The 18000-nt window shown below is 40.8% G+C and overlaps 1 protein-coding gene across 5 annotated transcripts in view; it reads left to right on the top strand.

Annotated features, from left to right (window-relative positions):
* chd3 (chromodomain helicase DNA binding protein 3) overlaps positions 1-18000 on the top strand; it is an 88789-nt gene that overhangs the window by 61119 nt on the left and 9670 nt on the right. For 3 of the 5 annotated variants that reach the window (XM_060942897.1, XM_060941615.1, XM_060940820.1), the window contains 3 exons: positions 3887-4050; positions 4143-4266; positions 13329-14967. In XM_060942897.1, the coding sequence (XP_060798880.1) occupies positions 3887-4050; positions 4143-4266; positions 13329-13534 (494 nt within the window). In that variant the 3' untranslated portion in view covers positions 13535-14967. The other 2 variants (XM_060942223.1, XM_060943558.1) reach the window with 2 other exon arrangements.

Raw genomic sequence — 18000 nt, 5'->3', positions numbered from 1 at the left:
TTTTTGCTGGAAAAAAGTAAAAATTCTTATTTGATTTAATAATCAAATTCTGACATATAAGTTTCAGCTAGCATGCAGAATCTGAAGAGTGGGTATAAAGTTAAACCCACTGTAAACCTTTCAAATAATGAGAAGTTGCAATTCCAGAGCTATATAAATGGAGTAGCCAGGAGGTAGCCAAGGCCATTTTCGGAGGTTCAGATTACCAGAAATAACCCATAAAACCAGATGAACCCTATTTCATTTCATGGAAGAAACATTATAATATTGAAGTCGAATAATAGGGTAAAATAGAAACAGCATCTTGCATACACGTTATATTACAGATTAGAAGCTCATTGCATTTTAATCAGGCTTCATCAGTACACACATGCACACCCCTACAGACAAACTGCCAACAGCTTTTACATGTATTACCGATGCATTTACAAGAATAGAAAGCAAACATAAACAGCAGCTCGGTCTACATGCCATGAGCAGCTCCAGGACTGCTGGCATATGCTGTGAAATGGAACAGCAGGTCTCTACCTGAGCATTGCTGTGACTGCATTTTCTGTTTCATGACAATCAGTGAACTTGTAAAGAATGCAAGCAAATTGTATATGTACAAATCTGCAAAGTAAGAATTTCTTCAGTTTGTTTAGGCTACTTTTCATTTCTTGTACACTGTAGAAGTCTAAGATTTGGGGGGGGGGGGGGTGTTGATTGTACATTTTCTAATATTTGTAATTGTTATTTTTACTTATTTGCTTAGGTTGTAATGTTTTCCATGGTGGGTTTTGAGGACTTTGCTTTTCTGAGTGCCTTGTGCAACATGTGATAGATGCAGGGTCACGCTATTTATGCAAGCTCTCAAGAATGCACAAGAATATACAAAAATGTTCTAACTTGTGCTGGAATGGAAAATAAGAAATTCCATCTCATTCATGTGACATGTGTGAACAGTGTCTAAGTCATTGTTTATGATGCAGCATTTGATAATATCAGGGAAGATCAGAATACTAGCATTACTACCTTTCACTGTCTCCCTACCGCTAGCTTCCTCCATTTTCACTGACAATGGAAAGCTCCAGATTGGCAACAGGGATCAGTCTTTGGGCCCCTATGTATAGTCAAAGACAAGTCTTTCAAATAATTCTGCCTAGGCATAGTTTAACTTTTTACAATATAACTTGAAAACATCTCAGATACCCTATAAGGTTAGCTTAATTTAGCTACAGTGGTGCTTGAAAGTTTGTGAACCCTTTAGAATTTTCTATATTTCTGCATAAATGTGACCTAAAACATCATCAGATTTTCACACAAGTCCTAAAAGTAGATAAAGAGAACCCAGTTAAAGAAATGAGACAAAAATATTATACTTGGTCATTTATTTATTGAGGAAAATGATCCAATATTATATATTTGTGAGTGGCAAAAGTATGTGAACCTTTGCTTTCAGTATCTGGTGTGACCCCCTTGTGTAGCAATAACTGCAACTAAACGTTTCCGGTAACTGTTGATCAGTCCTGCACACCGGCTTGGAGGAATTTTAGCCCATTCCTCCGTACAGAACAGCTTCAACTCTGGGATGTTGGTGGGTTTCCTCACATGAACTGCTCGCTTCAGGTCCTTCCACAACATTTCCATTGGATTAAGGTCAGGACTTTGACTTGGCCATTCCAAAACATTAACTTTATTCTTCTTTAACCATTCTTTGGTAGAATGACTTGTGTGCTTAGGGTCGTTGTCTTGCTGTATGACCCACCTTCTCTTGAGATTCAGTTCATGGACAGATGTCCTGACATTTTCCTTTAGAATTCGCTGGTATAATTCAGAATTCATTGTTCCATCAATGATGGCAAGCCGTCCTGGCCCAGATGCAGCAAAACAGGCCCAAACCATGATACTACCACCACCATGTTTCAGAGATGGGATAAGGTTCTTATGCTGGAATGCAGTGTTTTCCTTTCTCCAAACATAACGCTTCTCATTTAAACCAAAAAGTTCTATTTTGGTCTCATCTGTCCATGAAACATTTTTCCAATAATCTTCTGGCTTGTCCACGTGATCTTTAGCAAACTGCAGACAAGCTGCAATGTTCTTTTTGGAGAGTAGTGGCTTTCTCCTTGCAACCCTGCCATGCAAACCATTGTTGTTCAGTGTTCTCCTGATGGTGGACTCATGAACATTAACATTAGCCAATGTGAGAGAGGCCTTCAGTTGCTTAGAAGTTACCCTGGGGTCCTTTGTGACCTCACCGACTATTACACGCCTTGCTCTTGGAGTGATCTTTGTTGGTCGACCACTCCTGGGGAGGGTAATAATGGTCTTGAATTTCCTCCATTTGTACACAATCTGTCTGGCTGTGGATTGGTGGAGTCCAAACTCTTTAGAGATGGTTTTGTAACCTTTTCCAGCCTGATGAACATCAACAATGCTTTTTCTGAGGTCCTCAGAAATCTCCTTTGTTCGTGCCATGATACACTTCCACAAACATGTGTTGTGAAGATCAGACTTTGATAGATCCCTGTTCTTTAAATAAAACAGGGTGCCCACTCACACCTGATTGTCATCCCACTGATTGAAAACACCTGACTCTAATTTCACCTTCAAATTAACTGCTAACCTTAGAGGTTCACATACTTTTGCCACTCACAAATATGTAATATTGAATAATTTTCCTCAATAAATAAATGAGCAAGTATAATATTTTTGTCTCATTTGTTTAATTGGGTTCTCTTTGTCTACTTTTAGGACTTGTGTGAAAATCTGATGATGTTTTAGGTCACATTTATGCAAAAATATAGAAAATTCTAAAGGGTTCACAAACTTTCAAGCACCACTGTATCTGGCAGTCTTTGAAAACACACCTGCATATATGAATGATTTTGTTATTGTACTGGAAGGTCTCTATATATAGAATCAAAGACACGTCCACATTGTTGTCTGTAGTCTTAATAGCATGTCAACCCAGAGCTGCTCTTATTTCCATATAAGGAATCAGTGACAATCCTGCATTTTCATATATAGATACGAAGACATGCCACCTTTTTTTGTGCAAAAGTAAATTATGCTTTCTAAATAAGAATATAGCCATAAAGAACTACGTGCATAATTAGAGACAAGCAGGTAAAATCTGGATACCTTATTTGTACGAACAAGTTTTCACTTAATGTTAGTAATATTACCTACCTCACAAAAAGCTAGCTTAGCTACCCGTAGTTTGCTCACTAACTTTATAGCATTTTTATTATTTTTGTAAATAAAAAGGTTAAATAAAACAAAACATAATTGTGTGTTTACACCATACATTTTCTGAAGGGGACAGCATGGGGTTTGGTCTGAGACCAATTACTGGAACCCAAATTATATAAACGTACAGAGTTTTATAATAAAGTAAGCAATAGACATTTCCATTAAGCTTTACATTTTGAGTGAAACCATACATTGGCTAATTTTGATTTCCTGCACTTCAGTGATTCCCTTTGATAATTCAAAGCAGGTATTATTCCGTTAATAGTCTAATGATTACACTAACCAAAAACCGTCTCACCCTTTCTTTTGTGGATAATTTGGCCTGGATACTGTAGATTCGTACCTAATACCTGCTGCTGTGATCATAAAGTTTCTGATGCTCATACTGAACCTTTCAACCCAAGTAGTACTGTTTCAGTTCCTCTCATGTTTTCTTTTTTCCCCCGCGTCATCTCAGGGAGTTCTTCCTTGCTGCTGTCATCTCTGGCTTGCTCATTAGTGATCTGAATCCACATCTGGATTGCTGTAAAGCTGCTGCATTGTGACAGTGTCAGTAGTTAAAAGCACTAGACTGAATTGAATGTCACATAAACATACCTTTCAGCACTTTTCTATTAATGTGTTGGACAACTGGCACATTTAATTGCAGTTCTCAACCAACTGGAGGAGCTGCTCAGCGATATGAAAGCTGATGTAACGCGGCTTCCTGCCACACTGTCCAGAGTCCCACCAATCGCAGCACGCCTGCAAATGTCCGAGAGGAGCATTCTCAGCAGACTGGCCAACAAGGGCAATGAGACACACACACCACCGGTAAATGCTCACACAGATGCACCACAAACACGCCCAACTTCACCCATCATATTTAAAGGAAACTGTTGAAATATGGTCTTCCTTCTGTCCAGCCCATCCCACCTGGACCATATGCAACTCCGCAGAACTACGGCCCCCCGTTCACCCCAGCACCACCAGCCATGGCTCTGGCTGCTGCCAACTACAGCCAGATGCCTCCAGGCTCGTTCATATCAGGTGAGCACTGCTGTTCCATTCATGGAAAGGTCTTCTCCAAAACCTATAATGAAAGATTAACTAGAGGTTTCACTTTTAGGCCTCGTTCGCTTGGCCAGAGCTGGAGTTTGTTCTTCAGCCTAGGCTTACTACGGTATAAACCTCCAAGAAAGCGTTTCAGAAAGAACTACTTTAGACATTAGATTGCTAAACTGCAGAGATAGTAAACCTTAATCGTGATATCTCTGGAAAAGCACTTTTATTATTTTATGTGATATTTCTGTTTGGGTTGATATGTTCTGAGGATGAAATCCTACAGGCTCAAATGTAGAGATGACCTTTACTGCAACTAATTCAAATCCACTATTTTACTGGCCTTCCTTTCTACTGTATCAGTAAAGACCTTGACTGTTCAGTCAGTGATGTTTTATATCACAGTGAATGGTTTTGAAATGAAATTTGAAGGAACATTTCACTAATTTTAAGGAAATATTAGTGAATGTGGTATTTTGCTGTACTTGTGCCTTTAGAACTGTGGAGTATTTGTGGTTTCCCCACAAGATTTGATGGTTGAAAAACATTGAATACCCACAGAAGCGCGCGCGCGCACACACACACACACACACACACACTTGTTTTATGTACTTCCCAGTCCATTTTGATGGCTTCCAGAGTTTTATTGTTGAAAATGATGGAAGCATGTTGTAAAAATTTTAAATTATACTGCAACAGTATGTTGTCAGTTACCTTGACAATCAATTTGTCAGAAATTAGGAATGCATTTAATAATTCAATAAAACCAATAAAGTCTAGGATTCAGGAGCACAGGGCATCTGGCTTATAACCTTAAAATATCTGTTTTAAAACTGCCAAAGTGTCTGGCAAGTGATTTGACTTAATATGGCATGCATTTAAACAAACTTGTACTATGTTTGTTTTTATGATTATAGGTTTCCCATTTTGGTTTCAGCAGTGCTGAAAGAATTCTAGTTTTCCTCACCACACCTCTCCATCAGCGTTTCACTTGCTGTCCCAGATTATTTCACTTAGGTTGTTTTTGTGTTTTTTTGTAAATTCTGGGAAGGCATGTGTGGACATTTTCAGTGAGATGGTAGTAAGCTTAATAGCTCAATAAAACATCTTTAATTTAACTCACCGCTGGCATTTCCTGTTAAACAATGAGCAAGAAGAAACGCTGCTTCTGTCAGTATTGATATAACTTTTTCCAGAGCAGTTCTCTAGTTACAAACACAGTTTGGCACTACTGACATTTGTATATTTACAAAATTTTCAGCAGTGTTTTCTAATCTTGTCCTCTTATCCAGTAGATCTCTAGTATATTGAGAGGGCCACTGTAAAACATGGTGCTAATCATCAAAATAAGGGGAGCTTGATCAAGAAGAAATGTAATGAATAACAAAATTCTCCTTTCATTTTTGCCACTTGTGAATAGCACTTGTGCAAGAAAGAGATTTTTCCATTTTGTGAACCTTGGTAATGGAAGCATAATATATGTAACTATGGTTCTGTGATTTAATAGAGGACCTGCAGAATGGTTTCCTTTGAAAGTACTCTTGTAAACTTGCTTCCTTGATGAGTACCATTAACAAAGTCATCACCTTGTGACCATGACCCAAAAAGTCTTCCACTATGTCATGCTCATCCTCTGGCTATTCTTGTCAACCCCAGTAACCCAGGTGTCTTGGCAGTCCTCGACTCAGTTGTCGAACAGTGGGTACATACATAATCTTCTCTTTTACTTCCTTTCATTATGTACTGCTAGGGCAAGTGGAGACAATGTACCACAGAACAGGTGTTTATACTGTTGCTTAGGCTACAGAGGAGGAAAATGACTCAAGTGTTGACACTGTTTTTATTGAGGAAAATAATTACTCAAAGTATTCATATTGTACTCTTTATGTAATGGACTAACTTGTCTTTAGAAAGCGAAGCCCCTTTATGGTGCTCCCCAATGCTAGAAAAACCTAGCAGGTACTTTCACACAGTGCTTAATGCAAGAGTCCTTACTCGACCCAGGACTGGTCTGGGCACGTTTTCCTCTGTAGGTGATAGGTTGATATATATTTTTTGATATATTGCTGTGTCAATAGCTTTGGTTGACTTAATGATTGATTGTAATCCTAGCACATCCAAGTGTGAAATCATGTCAATTTTTAAAAATCTAAACACCTGCTGTTGGGACTGTCTGCATATTGTGTGTAAAAGAGTATGAGCAAGGGCTCTTAGACGGTTCACACACACTTTGTTAACACTTTGGGTGCAAAATTAACCCAAAGGAAAGGGTACGCCAATCTACTGTTCTGAAAGTAGAGGCGTCTCCTGTATCCCACAGCAACTGAGATGTGGAAATACATCCCTCAGGGATACGGTCACCACCAATCATGTTTGTTCACCACTAGCATTACATCCAAGCTAGAGATTTCCTGCATTTCTGTACCTGTAGTAGTAGTAGTAGTAGTAGTGTTAGCAAACCATGCAACTCTTCAAAACATTCACTGAAGAAACTCAAGACTTCTTTAATGATGACTGACAAGGGAGGCTCGAGGTACCCTGCTGCCATAAAGCGTCCAGTTTGTGTTTCAGACCGAACGATCGATGCAGTGATGTAGTGCCATCCAGATACTAGAAGAAGGTAACAAACACAGTGCACCAGGTTTCCAGCAATGGCATTTGAGCCAGCTAACTAGCCTACTCATCTGCTATAACAATTCCAGTGACCTAGTGCACTTCACTGTTATGTCTCCACTTGCTTGGTTAAGTGTTTTCTGTAGGATTTCCATACCAGTTGTGCTTGGATTTATGGGCATTACTTCATTAAGGGCCAGAAGAAACTGTGCCCCGTGTTAGGGATACAGCCTATCTTCACCATAGCACCATATGTTTTGGAACCATCGTACCAGCTCTTTTAAATTCGGCTCCATGCTACATAGTTTTAAGTGCAGGTCTTGAACAGCCTGTACCACTAGTGAGACTATCAGTGTCTATACCAGAGGTAAAGATCTCAATCTTTGTGTTGCTGCATCTGACATTGCAGCCAAAATGGTTGTCGTTGTCACTGCCAAACCCTATCCGGGCTTGAAGCAAACCATGTTTGGTTGACTTGGCCAGAATTTCAGCAGTAGGGTGGTCAGTTTCTTTTTGTGCACTCACACACATTCTATGGACAATTTAGAGTAACCAGTTAATCTAACTGCATGTCTTTGGACTGTGGGGGAAACCGGAGCACCCAGAGGAAACCCACACAGACACGGGGAGAACATGCAAACTCCACACAGAAAGGCCCCCGTCGGCCACTGGGCTCGAACCCAGAACCTTCTTGCTGTGGTTCTTGCATTTTAATTAGGTCACAACTTCAGTGTGCTTTTGAGTAGAGGCGGGCTATCCACACGCTCCACCAAAGTGGACTTCAAGCTGAGAGATGTAGTCACTGAATGTACAACAATCTCTCTCTTTGTATGTGAGACTCCCAAGCATCCTTGAGCTCTGCACTTTATTGCTCTTTTGCACAGCTGTTGCATTTCACCCATGCCCTCTGCTAGCTCCACTACTCTGCCTTCCAATACAGTAAGGGCAGTCGCTCTGCCACTTCCATGAGACTGATCAGAAGAGTCTTCTGCCTGGTTCTGTTTCTGCCACTGCAAGGAGCTTACCTTTTTCTTGTCAGTGGGCTCTGCAACCATACCTGTGTCTCACTGCACTCCTTGCTGTGGCAGTGCAGTGCCAGAGGAAGGTGATGCAGAGCCAGCTGGATTTCCATCGCCTTCAACTGTTGCTAAAGGCATTATGTTGTAATTAGGGCAAGGTTCTGTAAGTACTTGTCACAGATGTTCAGGTGCCAAACAGTTTGGGCATTGATCATATCCATCAAGCAAATCCTTTAGGGTTTGGCAGAACAAACCGCTCAACATTTTGTCCTGAAAGAGGTACAAGAGGTTGGGAAAGTTGACAAAGTTTCAACAATTCACATACGTTATGAGTTTATGGACTTAAGGTTATAAGATTAGTTACTCTGTATCCACAATGTGCCTTGTGTCCTGTTTTGGCAGCACAGTAAATAATCATGAATTATTGGCTTGACCATCACCCAAAGTGCCAGTGTGTAGCACCAATAGCATATAAGTAACATTTAAACGTTGTGCTTCCTTTTATTAAACTTACACATGAACTTGGTCCTATAAGTCAGCAACAGCCATACAACATACTGTATTTTTTTATGTATTTGAATAGATGCTTTGAATATCTACTTACAATTTTCAAGCTTGCATGGCATATCAGTATGCAGTAGACACAATTAAGCTCTTCAAAAAAGGTAATTTAAATTTAAATGTGAAGGTGAATTCTATTACATTTTAGGTATTACAATTTCCTTTACTTTTGCCTATGATTGTGGGCTTAATGACAATTTTGCCTGTGTGATATACAGTGGTGCTTGAAAGTTTGTGAACCCTTTAGAATTTTCTATATTTCTGCAAAATATGACCTAAAACATCATCAGATTTTCACACAAAGTCCTAAAAGTTGATAAAGAGAACCCAGTTAAACAAATGAGACAAAAATATTATACTTGGTCATTTATTTATTGAGGAAAATGATCCAATATTGCATATTTGTGAGTGGCAAAAGTATGTGTACCTCTAGGATTAGCAGTTAATTTGAAGGTGAAATTAGAGTCAGGTGTTTTCAATCAATGGGATGACAATCAGGTGTGAGTGGGCACCCTGTTTTATTTAATGAACAGGGATCTATCAAAGTCTGATCTTCACAACACGTTTGTGGAAGTGTATCATGGCACGAACAAAGGAGATTTCTGAGGACCTCAGAAAAAGCGTTGTTGATGCTCATCAGGCTGGAAAAGGTTACAAAACCATCTCTAAAGAGTTTGGACTCCACCAATCCACAGTCAGACAGACTGTGTACAAATGGAGGAAATTCAAGACCATTGTTACCCTCCCCAGGAGTGGTCGACCAACAAAGATCACTCCAAGAGCAAGGTGTGTAATAGTCGGCGAGGTCACAAAGGACCCCAGGGTAACTTCTAAACAAGTTAAGGCCTCTCTCACATTGGCTAATGTTAATGTTCATGAGTCCACCATCAGGAGAACACTGAACAACAATGGTGTGCATGGCAGGGTTGCAAGGAGAAAGCCACTGCTCTCCAAAAAGAACATTGCTGCTCGTCTGCAGTTTGCTAAAGATCACGTGGACAAGCCAGAAGGGAATTGGAAAAATGTTTTGTGGACAGATGAGACCAAAGTAGAACTTTTTGATTTCAATGAGAAGCGTTATGTTTGGAGAAAGGAAATACTGCATTCCAGCATAAGAACCTTATCCCATCTGTGAAACATGGTGGCGGTAGTATCATGGTTTGGGCCTGTTTTGCTGCATCTGGGCCAGGACGGCTTGCCATCATTGATGGAACAATTAATTCTGAATTATACCAGCGAATTCTAAAGGAAAATGTCAGGACATCTGTCCATGAACTGAATCTCAAGAGAAGGTGGGTCATGCAGCAAGACACCGACCCTAAGCACACAAGTCGTTTTACCAAAGAATGGTTAAAGAAGAATAAAGTTAATGTTTTGGAATGGCCAAGTCAAAGTCCTGACCTTAATCCAATCGAAATGTTGTGGAAGGACCTGAAGCGAGCAGTTCATGTGAGGAAACCCACCAACATCCCAGAGTTGAAGTTGTTCTGTACGGAGGAATAGGCTAAAATTCCTCTAAGCCGGTGTGCAGGACTGATCAACAGTTACCAGAAACGTTTAGTTGCAGTTATTGCTGCACAAGGGGGTCACACCAGATACTGAAAGCAAAGGTTCACATACTTTTGCCACTCACAGATATGTAATATTGGATAATTTTCCTCAATAAATAAATGACCAAGTATAATATTTTTGTCTCATTTGTTTAACTGGGTTCTCTTTATCTACTTTTAGGACTTGTGTGAAAATCTGATGATGTTTTCGGTCATATTTATGCAGAAATATAGAAAATTCTAAAGGGTTCACAAACTTTCAAGCACCACTGTATTGTACATTGGACAGTATCAGCTGAATACAATCACAAGGTGAATCAGATGTAGCTTTGTGTTACTTTTAGTTGTATCAACATTCTATACTTTTCCATAAATGTATTTTTGTACTTGAAATTTTTAGTGCTATGGACAGACCAGAGAAAGCTCTTGAACAGACCACATGTACTGTATGAGTAGCAACCCTTTAAACATCCAATTGTCTGTACTTTATTATAAAAATCTGTTTTGCATTATTTTGCAAAATGTAAATCTGTTATCAGCTTTAAAATGAAGCAATTGGATTCTGATTGAAAAGGCCTCTGAGCAACTTTGGCTAAATATTTTTCCTTCTTTTTCCTCTGGTTCAGATCTCTGTGATAGCACTGCCAGTAATTTATGTTTATTGCTTCAAAAGTTAGTTTGTAACAGCGTAAATATGTTCAGAGTACACACCGAACAAATGTAATTGATTATGCTTGTACTTTTGTTTGTTCAAAATCCCAAATGCAACCAGTGAACACTTTGAACTGAAGAGTTCTCATGTTCCTGTGCACTGCTGATTGTGTATTTGTGGGAGATGCACTAGCCCCATTTTTTAGTGCAATGGAGCTTTTTCTGAAAATGTCATTACTCTGATCCACTGCCCTAGCTGTGCCAGGAATCGCTCAGCCGAGGGAACATTTTTTCTCCACAGACCAGGGATATTTTTAAGAGACCAGGGGAAAAAAGAAACAGGAGAAAATGTGCTCCTTTTTAAACAGAGTGGGTATAAAGGCAGATGGGGCTCTGCGCTACCCCCTGACTGGGCTAAAAATACGCCACGCATGGGGCCCATTTGAGTGGTTCAGGCCCTGATTGAGACGGCTATGGTGACCCCGATGTAAACTTAGCTGAGAAGAGAGCCTCAAAACACACCAGACTAAATAAAAAAGAAGAGAGAAATATTGGGGGGGGGGGGAGATGAGAGCTGGAGAGAGAGTTAAAGAGACTGAGACAGATGGAACGGAAAAGTCTGATCTCCATAACCCATTTCACGTCAGTCAGATTTTCCAAAAAATGTTAAAATATACTTGATTTATTATTATTATTATTATTATTATTATTATTATTATTATTATTTTAATTCACAGGGCACATACATGGACCCTGTTAGGAGTTCTGAGCTTCACATAGTAATTTTACAACCCCAATTCCAAAAAAGTTTGGGACACTGAGTAAAACATGAATAAAACCAGAATGTGAAGATTTGCAAATCTTGGAAACCCTGTATTTCATTGAAAATAGTACAAAGACAACACATCAGATGTTGAAACTGAAAAGTTTTATTGTTTTTTGAAAAACATATGGTCATTTTGAATTTTATGTCAGCAACACGTTTCAGAAAAGTTGGGACAGGGGCAATAAAGGACTGAAAAATGTGTCATGCTAAAAAAAAATCTAATTTGGTTAATTGGCAACAGGTCAGTAACATACTTGGTTATAAAAGAGCATCCCAGAGAGGCTGAGTCTCTCAGAAGTAAAGATGGGGAGGGGTTGACTGCTCTGTGAAAGACTGCATGGGCAGACAGTGCAACAATTTAAGAATAATAGTTCTCAATGCAAAATTGCAAATCTCTGTATGCAAGAGACAAGGCTGAAAATTGAAATTGGATGTCTGTGATCTTCAGGCCCTCAGGAGACACTGCATTAAAAGCAGACACGTGATCTGTAGTGGAAATCACTGTATGGGCTCAGGAACACTTCAGAAAACCATCGTTTGTGAAAACAGTTCATTACAGCATCCACAAATGCAAGATAAAATCAGATATAAACAATATCCAGAAACAACACCGCATTCTCTTGACCCGAGCTCCTTTACGATGGACTGAGGTGAAGTGGAAAATTGTCCCGAGGTCTGATTAATCAAAATTAGAATTTCTTTTTAGACATCATGGACACCACGTCCTCTAGGCTAAAGAGGAGAGGAACCATCCAGCTTGTTATCAGTGCACAGTTCAAAAGCCAGCATCTGTGATGGTATGAGGGTGCATTAGTGCACATGACATGGGTAGCTTGTACATCTGGGAAGGCATCATTAATGCTAAATGATATATACACATTTCAGAGCAATATGCTGCCATCCAGACAAAAGCTTTTCCAGGGAAGGCCTTCCTTCTTTCAGCAAGACAATGCCAAACTGCTTTCTGCACGTATTAAAACTGCATGGCTCTGTAGTAAAAGAGTCCGGGTGCTAAACTGGCCTGCCTATAGTCCAGATCTGTCTCCCATTTAAAACATCTGGCGCGTTATGAAGCGCAAAATATGACAAAGGAGACCCGAACTGTTGAGCAACTGAAATTGTAAATCAGGCAAGAATGGGACAACATTTCTCTTTCAAAACTAAAGCAGTTGGTCTCTTCAGTTCCCAAACGTTTATGGAGTGTTGTTAAAAGTAGAGGTGATGCAACACAGTGGTAAACATGCCCCTGTCCCAACTTTTTTGAAATGTGTTGCTGTCATCAAATTCACAATGAGTATATATTTTTCAAAAAACAATAAAACTTCTCAGTTTCAACATTTGGTATGTTGTCTTTGTACTATTTTCAAGGAAATAATAGGGTTTCCATGATTTGCAAATTATCCCATTCTGTTTTTATTTACAGTTTACACAGTGTCCCAACTTTTCTGGAAATGGGATTGTAAATGTGTCTGTTGTTTTCTTGCTTAAACTGTTACAAAAAAATAGACAGAATAAGGAAATCATATCGCTCTGCACATTTTGTCACAGGACATCAAACTAAAATTTGCTGTGTCCACGGAGTGAAAATAAAAAATTAGCAATTAAAGTTTTGTGGATATGAAGATCCCATGGCTCTTGCACTTGCAATTTTCTTTTTTTTTTTTTATTCTAAAGGCCACATACCTTCCTCTTGCCCACTGGTTGTCTGCTGATGTATCTATGAATATTTTGAAGACTGATACTGTTCCACTCATTCTGAACTTGCTGCTGCTGCTAACCCACTCGCTGCCCCGCCAGTGTCTACAGTCTGCCACCTTTGTGCCCCCACAGAAGCCCCACTCTGCCTGAAGACCAAAGAGCACAACGTCCTACAGCGCCAGCGTGTGGTGGACCTTTGGAAGGACGGCAGGTCGGAAGGGTCTATCGGACAGGAGCTGCACATGCCAAAATCCACCGTGCACAGCATCATCGTCAAATACCGCCTCAGCAACACGGTGGAGAACCTGCCTCGCAACGGCCGACCCAAAAAACCCTGACTGATAGATGTCATGGACAAAAACACACACTCAGAGGGAGAAAGAATGAAGAGAGAGAACTGAATGAGCATAGAAAGAGAGCAATATTAGAAATCAAGCCAGAAGAGGCTTAGAATATCAGGCTGGAAAGGTTACAAACCTGATAAATGGAGAGAGGGAGAGTGAAAAGGGGAGAGGGGTACAGAAGAGGGGCTGTCAGGAAACAGCTTAGCACAGAGAAAAAGGAAGAAAAGGAGGGAAGAGCTGAGAGCAATTTAAGGTACATACGACCTCCCCTGGCTGCCAAAGCAAAATAATAAAGTCATCAGGAGTAATATGAACAGACGCAAGGTGAATAGTCTGAATAAAGTGAAGCGAGCAAGCATGACAAAAGAGGAAATCACCCAACCGTTTCGAGTGAAAAGTGGGAGCCAGTGAGACAGCCTGCAAAAAGCCCCCCCCACTCACTTTCATCTCTCTCTCCGACAGAAACCCCAGTGGATTCATCTTTCACTTGGCAAGAGAAATAAGTGCACATGTCGAAGTACCCAGGACCTTTACTCCCTAATTCCTCTCTCTCTCTCTGTCTTTCTCTCTCTCTCTCTCTCTCTCTCTCTCTCTCTCTCTGGAGTCCCTTCACACATACAGAGGGAGTACTGAAACATTTCATAGTGTCAAAACCAAGGAATTCCTGAGATGGATTGCAAGTTTGTTTTGTTTTCTCAACATTTCCCATCCTGATCTGAGGCTTTAGGGAATCACGGATGGAAGGGTGAGATGGACAGTCTCCGTTTTTTTGTACCTCTATGGTGGACTGAGTAATTCTGGGAACCAAACGTAATGAGTTATCGCTCCTTATCAGCAATCATCTGAAAAAAGAAAAAATGAACTGAAACCAGGACGATGCCAAGAAGCATTTTTAAACAGTTATAAAAGAACATTTTTTTTTATTATGGATGCAAAGCTATACAAACTTTTACGGCTGTGTGACACACTATCCGAGGCCAGTGCTGACTGACCTTGAGAATGGCCATTGGGGATATTGGTATGTGTTGTGTGCTGGCTAGAAACAGGTCGTCTCACATCTAAGCAGCGCATCTGGCCCTAGGGAAGTAAACATAACTCCTGTTTTTCTACAATATAAGGCAATGCCATGTTGAGATTCCAATGTTGGTAGATCCAAGATGGGATTTTGTGTGGCTTAGAATCTAAGATTGGTTTGGAGGACAAGCAGGTCTGGGAGCAGTCCAAAGGAACGATGCTTGAATTCCTGTGCAGTAGAAGAGCCAGATCAGATTAGCCAGATCAGTCCCCCAGCGGGACCCTTATACAGTGCAGAACTGCTGTAGGAGAACTCTCACTGCACGCACGCACACACATTTGTAGGTGCAAACTTAGAGTCTAAGGTGCATAAATCATAAATAAAAGTCTGAGGCATTTTGAGTGTACAAGAAGGTATGTGTCAGTGTGTTTTTATGTATGCACTTATGTGTGCATGGTGTGAAGTTAAGGTTTGACACTGATGCTCTGTGTGGGTTCGTTCCCATTGGCGCTAGGAGAGTGATTAATTGTGTAAGCGAAGTGGTTGTTTAGACAGGCAGGGGTCACCGAGGCTGTCTGCCAACCGAATATTTTTCTGGATAACTGAACTAGAGGAGGCGGTTATGCAGGAGCAAACCTGCGCAGTAAAGCAACGAATACAAGTATTTGATTCTCGAGGATCAGATTTGCTGAGTGAAAGAGACAGAGAGTAAAAGAAAAAAGATTTGGATGTGAGATTTCAGTTATTTTCCTTGTCCCCTGTTTACATGGAAAAATCCTGCTTGTTATTTAAGACCCTGGTTTGTTCCTTGTCTTTTTGCCAATCAGAAAGGAATGTTTATGAAATGGTCTGAATCAGATTTCAAGTTGACAAATTCCCTGTCTTTATTTTCCGTACTGTACTACAATTAAGGGATGTGGACATAATTTCTGATAAGCATTTTGCGCATGCAGTATCATTTAATTAATACAAATATAATAGCACATCACATTATGAAGGCAATAATTTAACAATATGTTTATGTTTAATAAGTAAGGAATAAGATATGATGAGGTGTGCTGGTATAGGAATAGAATCAGTTTTGGGGTTGTATGATTTGACCTGATGAAAGTTTGATTATATTCCAATAACAGCATACAGTGTTTTACAAAAAGTATTCATCCCCCTTGGTGTTTGTCCTGTTTTGTCACATTACAAGCTGGAATTAAAATGGATTTTTGGGGGGTTAGCACCATTTGATTTACACAACATGCCTACCACTTTAAAAGTACACATTGTTGTTTTATTGTGACACAAACAATAATTAAGATGAAAAAAAAGAAATCTGGAGTGTGCATAAGTATTCACCCCCTTTCGTATGAAACCCCTAAATAAGAGCTGGTCCGACCAATTCACTTCATAAGTCACATAATTAGTTGATTAAGATCCACCTGTGTGCAATCAAAGTGTCACATGATCTGTCACATGATGTCTGTATAAAGCAACCTGTTCTGGAAGGACCCTGACTCTGCAACACTACTAAGCAAGCAACATGAAAACCAAGGAGCACTCCAAATATGTCAGTGACAAAGTTGTGGAGAAGTATAGATCAGGTTTGAGTCATAAAAAATATCTCAAACTTTGAATATCACATGGAGCACCATTAAATCTATTATCGCAAAATGGAAAGACTATGGCACCGCTACAAACCTGACAAGAGAAGGCCACCCACCAAAACTCATAGACCGAGCATTCATTGGCCTCCGTCCGTCTTAAAGAGACGATGGGTTTCGGTCATGGTCGGCATCTTCTTTGGTGGCTGAACAAGCCAATTCTAGAGTGGCAGTCTCTGCCACATCCTGCACAACTGAATGTGGTGGTGTTGGCAGAAGGTGCCTTCTGTTGCCGCTGGTCTCTGAGTTGGGATCTGGTAGCTTCAGTTTCCTTCACCCCTGCTTTGACAATTTGTCTCCATGCTGACCGGCCAATCGCTGTTTCCTCCCATGAGTTTACATCGATGTTAGCCGACTTAAGATCTCTCTTGCACACATCTCTGTACCTCAGGTGCGGGCGACCAGTTGGACATGAACCGCATTCAAACTGGCCATATAGGAGATCTTTCGGAATACGTCCTTTCCCCATACGGCGAACATGTCCAAGCCATCTCAGGCGAATAAGGTCCTGGAACTGGACCTCTCGAGAACATCAGTGTTTGTTACCTTGTCCTGCCATTTAATTCCTAGGATCCTGCGAAGACACCGCATGTGAAAGGCATTGAGCTTTGCCTCTTGTTTGGCATATGTCGTCCATGTTTCACTGCCATAGAGGAGAGTACTTAGCACACAGGCCTGGTACACCTTTAGCTTGGTGTTTATTGTCAGGTTTTTGTTTCCTCAAACTCTTTTGTTGAGTTTACTCATAACGGAGGCTGCTTTACCAATTCTTGTGTTTATTTCAGCATCCAGAGACAAGTTGTTTGTGACAGTGGATCCCAGGTATGTGAATCGATCAGTCACAGCAAGCAAAGAGTCATTGATCGATATTACTGGAGGGCTTGGAGCATCTTGGGCCATCACCTCAGTCTTCTTTATGCTGATTGTTAAGGCAAACTCTTTACAGGCATTTGAGAACCTGTCCATCAGGCGTTGGAGTCCATCAGGTGTATGACTCGCAAGGGCTGCGTCATTGGCAAATAGTAGCTCCCTAAGGAGCATGCGTGTTACCTTTGTTTTGGCACGTAAGCGGGCCAGGTTGTAAAGTTTGCCATCATGGCAGGTGTGGATGTAGACCCCATCGTCGGAGGACTGGAAGGCATACATCAAGAGCAGTGAGAAAAAATCCCGAACAGCGTTGGGGCAAGTACACAGCCCTGTTTAACTCCACTGAGAATCGGGAAAGGCTTGGAGATACTACCCTCAAAGCTGGCAGTGCTTTTCATGTTGCTGTGGAAGGACTTGATTATGCTGAGCAGCTTTGGTGGGCAACCTATCTTCTCAAGTAGCCTGAACAGTCCGCTACGGCTTACGAGATCGAAAGCCTTTGTGAGGTCGACAAAAGCAAGGTAGAGGGGTTTCCGCTGCTCCCGACACTTTTCCTGTAACTGTCTCACTGAGAATACCATGTCGACGCCCCGCTCTGAACCCACACTGTGCCTCTGGGTACACACGGTCGGCTAGTACCTGTAGCCTGACAAGAACCACACAAGCGAAGACCTTCCCAACTATGCTGAGAAGCGAAATCCCACGATAGTTGTTGCAATCAGTTCTATCCCCTTTGTTTTTATACAAAATCACAATATTGGCATCCCGCATGCTCTGTGGCACCTCACCTTCGTTCCAGCATAAGCAAAGAAGTTCATAAAGATGTGGGAGAAGCGCTGGTTTTCCTTCCTTAACTACCTCTGGTGGGATTGCATCGTTCCCTGGTGCTTTTCCACTAGAGAGGGCATCAATTGCCTTCTCTAACT

Source organism: Neoarius graeffei, chromosome 1 (assembly GCF_027579695.1).
Source record: "Neoarius graeffei isolate fNeoGra1 chromosome 1, fNeoGra1.pri, whole genome shotgun sequence".
In the NCBI taxonomy this organism is placed as follows: domain Eukaryota; kingdom Metazoa; phylum Chordata; class Actinopteri; order Siluriformes; family Ariidae; genus Neoarius; species Neoarius graeffei.
This window is presented reverse-complemented; position numbering and strand designations above follow the sequence as displayed.